The sequence below is a fragment of the Calidris pugnax genome, unplaced genomic scaffold (assembly GCF_001431845.1).
Source record: "Calidris pugnax isolate Ruff unplaced genomic scaffold, ASM143184v1 scaffold52, whole genome shotgun sequence".
Classification (NCBI taxonomy): domain Eukaryota; kingdom Metazoa; phylum Chordata; class Aves; order Charadriiformes; family Scolopacidae; genus Calidris; species Calidris pugnax.
In genome coordinates this window covers 2,911,385-2,921,520 of record NW_015090811.1, presented here as the reverse complement: position 1 = coordinate 2,921,520, position 10,136 = coordinate 2,911,385, and the positions used below count along the sequence as shown (strand labels likewise).

General features: G+C 39.7%; 1 protein-coding gene and 1 long non-coding RNA gene across 2 annotated transcripts in view; both read right to left on the bottom strand.

Moving 5' to 3' along the window:
* The window catches only part of ECT2 (epithelial cell transforming 2), a 37,132-nt gene continuing 26,996 nt past the window's right edge, over positions 1-10,136 (bottom strand). The window contains exons 22-25 of the mRNA XM_014938773.1: positions 6,255-6,409; positions 2,855-2,962; positions 1,955-2,101; positions 1-310 (exon numbers count right to left, since the gene is read on the bottom strand). Coding sequence (XP_014794259.1) covers positions 17-310; positions 1,955-2,101; positions 2,855-2,962; positions 6,255-6,409 — 704 coding nt within the window. The 3' untranslated portion in view covers positions 1-16. The remainder of the gene's footprint in view (positions 311-1,954; positions 2,102-2,854; positions 2,963-6,254; positions 6,410-10,136) is intronic.
* LOC106886104 lies at positions 8,571-9,922 on the bottom strand. The gene is made up of 3 exons (XR_001411574.1): positions 9,840-9,922; positions 8,831-8,909; positions 8,571-8,690 (listed from the first exon to the last, which is right to left on the bottom strand). It is a non-coding gene; the product is annotated as an uncharacterized LOC106886104 (long non-coding RNA).

Genomic DNA, 10,136 nt, shown 5'->3' with positions numbered 1-10,136 from the left:
TCCTGTAAGATGGGCATTAACAGTCAGGATTTGTTGTACAGAACTTTTCAGCACAACACTGGTTATCATCATCTCTAGCATCTCCACAAGTGGTAATAACAGGGAGAGGACATGATGTGTCCAAGGAATGACCATTTAAGCTTTCCGAGTTGGAAGAGGTTTTTTCTTCTACAGCATTTGGAGAGCCAGGACACAGCACAGGTCGAGGCCTGGAATTTTGAGAGCTCCAATCAACAGAGTTGGAGCGATGCACATTAACAACATATTTCACAGATCCATTTAGGCTGCACGTAGAGGATGAACGAGCAATCTACAATTAGGAAGGGGTTCAAGAGTTAGTCCAAACAAGAAAATAGCCAAGCACCCAAGCTTTACTGATATTTTCACTCTATAGTTTTTCTACATCAAAAAAATCCCCATATAGCACAGGCCAGGATTTTATTTAATTAAAACATGTCTGGATAACAGCTTTGACACTCTCAATGGACTCGAGAGAGGTTTCCTGCAGCTTTAGTTTCCAACTCCAGAACTGCACTAGTACCCCAGCTTGAGGGGCTGGAATCCAAACCTTTCTTTTCCCTTTAACCTTATGATTCAACCAAAAAGGCTCAATTCAAGTTCACTGATGTGTGGCATTGGTTAAAAAAAAAAAAACCACAAAAAACCACACACAACATCACATACAACTTATGATCTGCTGCCAAGCTGCAGGTTACTACCTCAGAGGTATGAGAACTCTGGGAAGAATTTGAAATAGGAAAATAGATTTTACTACTATAAGTTCTTATCATTTTGTGGGGAAAAAAAAAGTGAGACACTATATCAATAAGTTCTTATCATTTTGTGGGGAAAAAAAAAAAAAAGTGAGACACTATATCAAAGTAAAGACAGAATATTAGAATTTGAAAACAATTGTTGCAGCAATTCCATTCCTTCATAGTTGAAGGATGAAAATCTCTACAGCCAACTGGAGTATAGCCACACTGGTAGGTTATTTTTTTTTATTTCTTCTAAAGCAAGGGAGTCCACAGTGATACTTCTTCCTGTATTAATTTCTGTTTTCTCATTCTTATCTCATGTAGGAGAGCAGGGCAGTATCTTTATGTTATACAATTTAACAACCCCTCAAACATACTAAGTTATCTCTATATTCAAGTACCGACATGCCAGGCTCTAGTAGAAAGACACATAGGAAATCCTGTTCTTGACCTTCTGTCCTACAAACTACAGACTTTTAAGTAGATGTTTACTCTAGCATACAGATTTACTCAAACAGTAGAAGAAAAGCAAAGATGATGAAAAAATTCCTCCAAATCTAGTCTGCTTTACTAGATTGCAATAGGAACCAGAGTTTGACCTAATGTAGCAGAAGAAAGCTGCAATAGGTAGCCAGGCATAGCAAAAGATACATTATTTTACCAAGTTTTCTTAAACATGTATAAGGAGATAATTCCCTTGTCTTTTTAAAGCTCTCAGGCTGCAGCCACTGTATATCTCTACCCTTCCTTCCCAGTTTGTGCCACAGCACAACCATCTTCTCACTACTTTCACTGATGCTTTCACCATACTATTCAGGGTTGTACACCACATTTTTATATATTGTCCAAAATCAAAAGCACAAACCAACATATGACTGTGTTGGATGTTCTGACTCTCAGAAGAGGATACATACTCCATCTCTGCCAAAAGGGACTGGGTTTTTTTCCCCCTAACTTAACCATACAAGGCAACTCCCAGTTTCTAGTACATACAGCAGATTTTTCTGCATTTTCAGCAAGCAAACTTCTCATGAAACAGCTCTTGCTCAGAAAATAACACATCTATGAATGTAGTTAAAAATACATTTTTCCACTGTGGATCTTGAAATTGTAAAAAGTAAGATCAGCACCAGACATTAAAATAACTGTGATTTTAAAAAGTTTACTTATTTGACCTGCACAGCCCAGTCACTTACCGCTAACGATGACGTACTAGTCAGTCGGCTGCCTATGTAACTCTCGTTAGCTGAGCTGGGACTTACTCCTTCTGTTGCACTGTGCGACATTAAAGCCCTTCGAAGAGCTCTCTTTGGTGTTTTTGAGAAAGAAAATGCTCTTGTAACCTGAAATGTTTGACAAGCAGTTACACACTGAGAAAAAAACATAAATCAGGCTGTACTAATTACTACAGTATAAGCTAACATTCAATTTTTTAGTATCTGTAGGACACGTGTCAAATGTGACAATGACTACATCAAAACTAGCCAAACACACACCCACCCCCACAAAGCAATCTGACTTTTAAGGCTCCCCATTATCCCTGCTCTTCTCACTCTGTTCAAGACTGAAGACAACACTGGAGGGGGAGCAGATAAGCCATACACACAGGAAACCATACCCAGGCAGACATCAGCATTCAGCACTCACTTCCTTGCTAATTCCATCTACTTTACTACCAGGACATGCAGACTCTCCACCCTTCCTATTTTTGAAGGTACTTGAGTTTAGATAATTGCATGCAGCTTTAAAACTCCATTCATTACGCTAAAAACAGTTACAGCTGAGGGCTGCGGGGTTTTTTGTAATGTATTTACAAGACTTAAAATATTAAACTAAGAATGAGTTCCATAACAGACTCAAAAACAACCTTATAATACTTATGACCATAATACTTCAGATTAAGACTATACACAGATACTCCAAAACTACTCAGTCAAAACCTCAAACACTCCCCACCTTCTTACTTTAAGGAGCTTATACTTAAGAGTTTTAGTTCAGATTAAGTTTTTCCTGTCACTACTGTTAACAGGAATACCAGCACAATTCCCTGACTAAAGCAGGTTTTACTGTAAAGCACTATCTTTGTAGTATCTTACCTTTTTTGATGTTTTCTTTATTGCCCTGGATGCTCTGCTTAAAGTACTGTCCATATCTTTAGTATTTACTTCAACTGAATCAGGATCAGCAGTATAAATGAGATTTTCCTGTTGACAAAAATAGTCGTAATGGTCAACAAACATCACCATTTGTCCAAATATCATTCTCTAGTTCATTAGGTGAGATTTAGAGTTTGTAATTGCCATATTCATATTTAACTCTTAATATACAGTTAAGCAGCTATTTGCTTTCGTATGTTTCATGAAATTAACAGCTGGTGCAATCAGTTTGTGAAACCACTTCATCAGCAGTTTTACATCTGGTTTGATGCAGTTTCAAATTCAGGGTTGACCAAAATAAAGGCAGTAGTTCTAAAGTATATCTAGGGAGTTTCAAAACATGCTACACCTTTGTTTCACTGACACATCTAACACTCTTCTGAAGTGAAATCAGCTCCAGCTCTGTCAGTAAGACTAAACCTTTCAACTTAAGCCCAACAGATGTTTCAGAAGAGCCACAAGTTCTGGGTTTGGTTTTTTTTCATGCCTTATTCTTCAACTCTAGCATGTGCAAAGCAATCTCTGACCAGCTTATAAAACACAGAGGGATACAAACAGGCACACACAGGAGTGGGAAGTTGCTGGGGTGGGTTTTTTCTTATTGCTGTTTTGGGGTTTTATTTAGAGAAAAGACAGTTTACCTAAAAAAAAGTTTTGGGAAAAAAATAAATAAGGACCCCAGACAGCAACTGTATGGCTATGCCTAGTGTCTAACAGTAGTAGTTAAAGCCTTTACTGCCACCATGTGGCAAAGTCAATGCCATCTCATTCTCACATGATGCCACAGAGTTGTTGAAAACCAGGGAAAAGGGGAACTGTGCTTGAACTGAAGCTCAATTTGACATTTAAATCGGCAAGAAAAAAGTATTATATAGTTGGTACAAAGCAGTAGTTACAGAAAATATAACTAATGGGATTTGACATAGTAGGTTACAATTTGTCAGTACTATGGGAGGTTGTTCAAGACAGACAGCATGGTTCCACCAAGGTTTGAACTGAAGCTCAATTTGACATTTAAATCAGTTTGTACCAACTTTGCCTAGTGTCTAACAGTAGTAGTTAAAGCCTTTACTGCCACCATGTGGCAAAGTCAATGCCATCTCATTCTCACATGATGCCACAGAGTTGTTGAAAACCAGGGAAAAGGGGAACTGTGCTTGAACTGAAGCTCAATTTGACATTTAAATCGGCAAGAAAAAAGTATTATATAGTTGGTACAAAGCAGTAGTTACAGAAAATATAACTAATGGGATTTGACATAGTAGGTTACAATTTGTCAGTACTATGGGAGGTTGTTCAAGACAGGCAGCGTGGTTCCACCAAGGTGAAGTCCTGCCTGACCAACCTAGTGGCCTTCTATGATGACACCAAGCTGAGTGGTGCAGTTGACACGTCTAAGGGAGAGGATGACATCCAGAGGGACCTGGACAAGCTCACGAAGTGGAGCCATGTGAAGCTCAAAGTTCAACAAGGCCAAGTGCAAGGTCCTGCAGCTGGGTCAGGGCTACCCCCAGTATCAACACAGGCTGGGGGATGAAGGGATTGAGAGCAGCCCTGCTGAGGAGGAGTTGGGGGTACTGGTGGATGAAGAGCTGAACACAAGCTGACACTGCACTCACAGCCCAGAAACCCAACCACATCCTGGGCTGCATCAAAAGCAGCGTGGCCAGCAGGGTGAGGGAAGTGTTCCTGTCCCTCTACTCTGGTGAGACCCCACCTGGACTACTGCATCCAGCTCTTGTGGCTCCCAGCATAAGAAGCACATGGACCTGTTGGAGGTGATCTGAGGGCTGGAGCCCCTCTGCTGTGAGGACAAGCTGAGACAGTTGGAGTTGTTCAGCCTGGAGAAGAGAAGGCTCCAACAGAGACCTTATTGCAGCCTTTCAGTACTTAACAGGGGTTGTACAGGAAAGATGGGGAGGGATTCTACAGTGGGTGTAGTGACAGGCCAAGGGATATTGGCTTTAAACTAAAAGAGAGAAGATTTAGACTAAATAAGGAAGATTGTTTTTTTTTTTTGAACAATGAGTGTGGTGAAACCCTGGCCCAGGTTGCCCAGAGAGGTGCCCAATCCTTGGAAACATTCAAGGCTAGGTTGGATGGGGCTCTGAGCAACCTGGTCTAGTGGAAGATGTCCCTCCTCATTGCAGGGAGGTTGGACTGGATGACCTTTAACAGTCCCTTCCAATCCAAACTATAATGGTATGATTCTGAATGTCCTGGGGCAAGAGGGAGTGATACTTTTATTACACAAAGATTTAATTGCTATTAAAAAACCCAACGTTTTTCCATCCTTTTGTGTTATATATAACACAAGAGACTGAAGATAAGCGACAGACAGATTAAAGTAAATTAACATTTCTGAATCAGTACTTTTCCTACTCAGTACCTAAAAAGGAACAAAAAGCACAAAGCCAAGTTTCTTATGAATAAGTCCTTAGATGACAAGCCAAACAAAACAAAACTAAGATGCTATTTTGATTACTTAACTACCTCTCCTGAAACAAGCAGCTCCAACTATTCTATGGTTCTAAGCATCTCTAAAAGTTACAGAGAACCAAACGTTGTACAGTAAGAGTACAATGAGAACACAAGACATTTCTAGCTTAAACCCAAGTTGTTTGAACTATATGTACTGTACATATTTTCAGCATATTTGGATGACTGATATGCATAAGCTCTTACATAATTAAAACATTTGCTTAGCCCTTATGTAACTAAAACATTAGCCTCTTGCCCTAATTGGAGAGGATCTACTCTTCAAATTAGTAGTTTTCTGACTGTGGAAAGCCCACACACTGAAGTTTCTAGAAGTGTGAGGAGGCCAGTGCCTCCTTAATTTCCTTGTTTTCAGACTATAGGTTTGTGTCTATAGGAGGAGGATGCTCTGTCTCTTACATTACAGTGCCCAAGCAGACAAATGTGTAGAACAAAGAATTCCACCTAACACAGAGTTAAACCAGAACATATGATTCATAATGCCAGGATCGCATATTGAAACAAAGCCATGGAAGAAGCAAGCTGATGTCAATTCTGTTTAGACCTGCCCTACTGAAGATCTGCAGTGCAGAATTTAAATTATTTATAATTAATTTGTGGTGGGGGAAGGGCTTGATTCTTGATGTTTTAAGTACTCATTAGCTACTGTAGAAGCTAACTTCCAGGCTGTTTCCTTTTCCACCTTTTAACCACTCACTTGCAGACGTGCTAGCACAAATATTTTCTGCTCTACTTCACCTCAAGCATGTCCACTATTAACAAGTTCTTTAGCTTCATGTGCTTCAAGCAAAAAAAAAGGAAGAAATATTTCCCATCAGCAACATGGTTCCAGAGCACTTACTGCATCTGCTTTACAAATAGTGTTAGCCACGTGCCGACACAACGTCTTCAACCAGTCTTCTTTAGGAGGTTCTTCAGTTGTCATCTGGAAGCTGAGGAGCTTATTGTTGAGTTCTGTTGGCGGCCGCACAACTAAGGCAAAAGCTTTACGGCAATCTGCAGTTTATAAGAAAAAGTAAAGGGTTAAGACAAAGAATAATAATTTTTCATATAATTCAGGGGGAATCCTCAAAAAAGTTAACCCTCCACCTGCCAGGAGCTAGAGTTCAGAAGAATATGATTTGGTTCAAGGATTTTATCTTCATTTGTACGATAGCTATTGTATCACTTGCAAGAGCACCGAGTTCTCTCTGCATCCTTCATCAAGGGGCTACCATCAGCTGTTCATGCAACAATTGATTATTCACCAAATAACCTGCATCCCATCAACTGCAGACTTGTCAGTCTTTACTAGATATAGTAGTAAATATCAGTCTCATTCTCTAACTCATGATATGTCAGACAGATCATTTCTTTACCAACAGAACAGGGAAAACAACATTTATCCTATTTTCTAAAGCAGGAAAAACAACAAAGACATCAAAACTAAATATGACACGTTAAAATAGACAAGTTACAATGGTTTTACTGTTTAAAACTTGACAAACATTGCTCATTTGATAGCAGAAAATTAATCCATTGCTGACACTCCTTTAAAGCAGACAGCTGAACCATTCTAAATACAGTTGAGAGAAAGGAAAAACACCCATTGCCAATCAGAAAAGCAGCCCTATAAGAGCGTATGCAGGAGGGAGTAGCTGACTTCTCCCAAGATTTGTGTGCTGAAGTTCCTGGCAAATATTAGATGCTCTGCTTACAAATGGCTCCCTTTGCCCAAGTCCCAAAGTAAACTTAAGTGATACACAGTAATTTAAAGAGACTTAAAAAAAACCCCCTAAAGTACCTTTTAAAAATGCAGGTAGGCATCACATTTACTATGTACCCTCTTTGCCATTTCTATTTCTCATTGGGCTTCCTATGTTCAGGTGCTTCAGAGAATATAAAGCAGGACAAGTACGATGTGCGCACCACCACCTACAGTGAAATATTCAATCTAATTTTCTAGTGTATAGATCTAGACACTAGTCTGACTAGACTCCTAAAGAAGTCACTACCAAGACTGGAACACTATTGTAGCATAAGTTCTGCTGCTGTAGCAATGCATTGCTTCACTGAAACCCCCGCAGTCTCAGTATGGCAAAGCAGCCAGAGAATTTAAATCATCTCTATCTTTCTTCTAAGATGCTAAGCACAGTTCCTCCTGAGCATCGCTATCACCAGTTAAATGAAGATGTGGTTTCACAGCAACAGCACTTGTATCTAGGCAGTCTAATGCTCTGGACTGAAGTTTGGGTTTTTGGTTTCAATTTGTAAATCCAGAGCTGTTAAGTGTGCTCCTCTAAGTCACACTGCCATTTGGTTGGCTTATGCTAATGCCATCTAGTTCTACTAAATTCAACATCCTGCAGCGATCCTTGAGAAGTCAAAAGGTGTCAATTCAAGGAATTCTCAAGCTCATACAGAGCTTCAAACAGAAGCTTATACAAAAAAAAAAATCACATACCCAACATACCATACAACAAATACACCTTAGCCTTCTATCCCACAACAGCAGACCTTCATCCTTTATACTCTGCACCAGTTTTCATTAGCTGTCACCGCACTTCAAAACATACAGACCTTCTGTCTCCCTGATGTCCAAGACTTTCTTGATCTGGGAAAGAGGCATGAGAACAACATGCTTGAGAGATGCAGGAGGCCTCGTGTGGCCATGAGGACTCTTGAAAGCACCAATGACCTTATGCCGTTTCCTTGCAATCTACAGTTAAGTAGAAGACAAAGATTCAAGTTAGAAGGTCTATTACCATCACTTTGTACTCTTTTGCCTTCTATTATACAGGAAAGCACAATAGCCTTCTGTAGAATTCTGCTTCAGGTTTTTAAGTTTTACTTGTTTATATTCATAAGTAGCATTAAGTGTTTTTACAATTCAGTTCATGAGATGCACTTCTATAGTCATCTTACCTCTAGGCAATCATTGAAGAGAAAGAGTGTGACCTGTTCTCCCCTGTCACAGAGGTCATCGCCAAGCGCTACGGTTTCCAGACGCTGAACTAAGCTTCGGTGAGAGGACAAGAGATTGGCCTAAATGATAGAAGCAAAAAGCTCATTAAGCATTTAGTTCAAGGGCTGGATTACTGCTTGTGTTTATATTCATAAGTAGCATTAAGTGTTTTTAGAATTCAGTTCATGAGATGCACTTCTATAGTCATCTTACCTCTAGGCAATCATTGAAGAGAAAGAGTGTGACCTGTTCTCCCCTGTCACAGAGGTCATCGCCAAGCGCTACGGTTTCCAGACGCTGAACTAAGCTTCGGTGAGAGGACAAGAGATTGGCCTAAATGATAGAAGCAAAAAGCTCATTAAGCATTTAGTTCAAGGGCTGGATTACTGCTTGCACTGGATATCTTTTTAAACAGCACCATTGCTGGCAAAAGGAGCATTTTACAGATCTGCAGCTTCAGAGAAATTACTTACAGGACATCCATCAACTTCATAGACGACGTCAAAGAACTGCCTTTGTGCCTCTGTTTTTCTTTTGTCTTCATTAATATGTCTGAGGGAAGCACATGATATTTATCTTCAGTATCAAGCAACAGTAAATAAACGCACCATATTTAAGACACACTGAAAGGCACATTCAGAGTTTACACAGCAGTAACATTCAGTTTACACAGCAGCACTGGGAAATACAAAATCAACCACACTTGCTCACTGAAATATCCAGATCCCTTATGCTAAGCACATAGGAAACTTCAGACCTAAAACAATGTTCTCGTTATCAGTGGCTGACACACCATTCAGTTAATATATAATTCCACACCCCTGCCCCACAGGACTTTGAACTAGAGACCAACTCAATGCAGTTCTTTCCAGCCTGCATTTTATCCCCCTAGATCAGGGCTGCAGCTCACCAAAAAGCAAATGCAAGAATAATTACAATTTAGAAGTAGTTGTTGTTGTCAAAAATCAGACAAACATTTACCCAACTAATACAGGAGGTCTCATTGCTGGAGACATAAGCTACACTTCAGAAGAGGTGAGACTTACAATCTAAACAGCTTCAGCTTTAAGCTAATTAACTCACGGAACGGTGCCAAGAATAGCTAATACAGGACCAGAAAAGAATCTAATCTTCTACCAATAGCATGTCCTTTCAGTTGATAGATGCAGAGAAGTAAGTTCTAAAGACAAAATCACATCCCTTCCATTCTGGAGGGAATAGATGGAAATAAGATCTCAGAAAGTTCAGCTTTGTGCTGGGGCAGGAAATCAGCAGACATTCAGGCAGAAGAGCTGGGTAACAACACCACAAAGTCCTTCAAGAGCTCTGGGACAGAATGACAGAGAGACAACAGCGACAAAAGGGAGAACACATACAATTACGTATATGTGGAGACTAAAGGTACAGCAACAACACACTAAGAGCAATTTAGAAGGAACAGAGAGATCCAAATGTACATTTCATAGAATGAACATTGCTTACGTCATCACTTCCTTTAATGATTCAATGGCTCTCTCTAGAGTTATTTTATCTGGGTTCTCTTCTGCTGTATGCTTCTTAATATCTACAATTAAAAAAACCCTCATATTACAAGTGCCTTAAAAGAAACATGAAAAACTCAAGTTTAAACTCTAAGTCAAATAAGGTGACTGAAGAAATGACAGCCATCCTAGAGCCTTGATTAGGCTGAGTAGCAATTGTCCGTGCATCCCATTAGGGAAAAACCCACCTCCAATACAAAACCAAATCCTCAAACTGTTCCAAAAAAAAAAAAAAAAA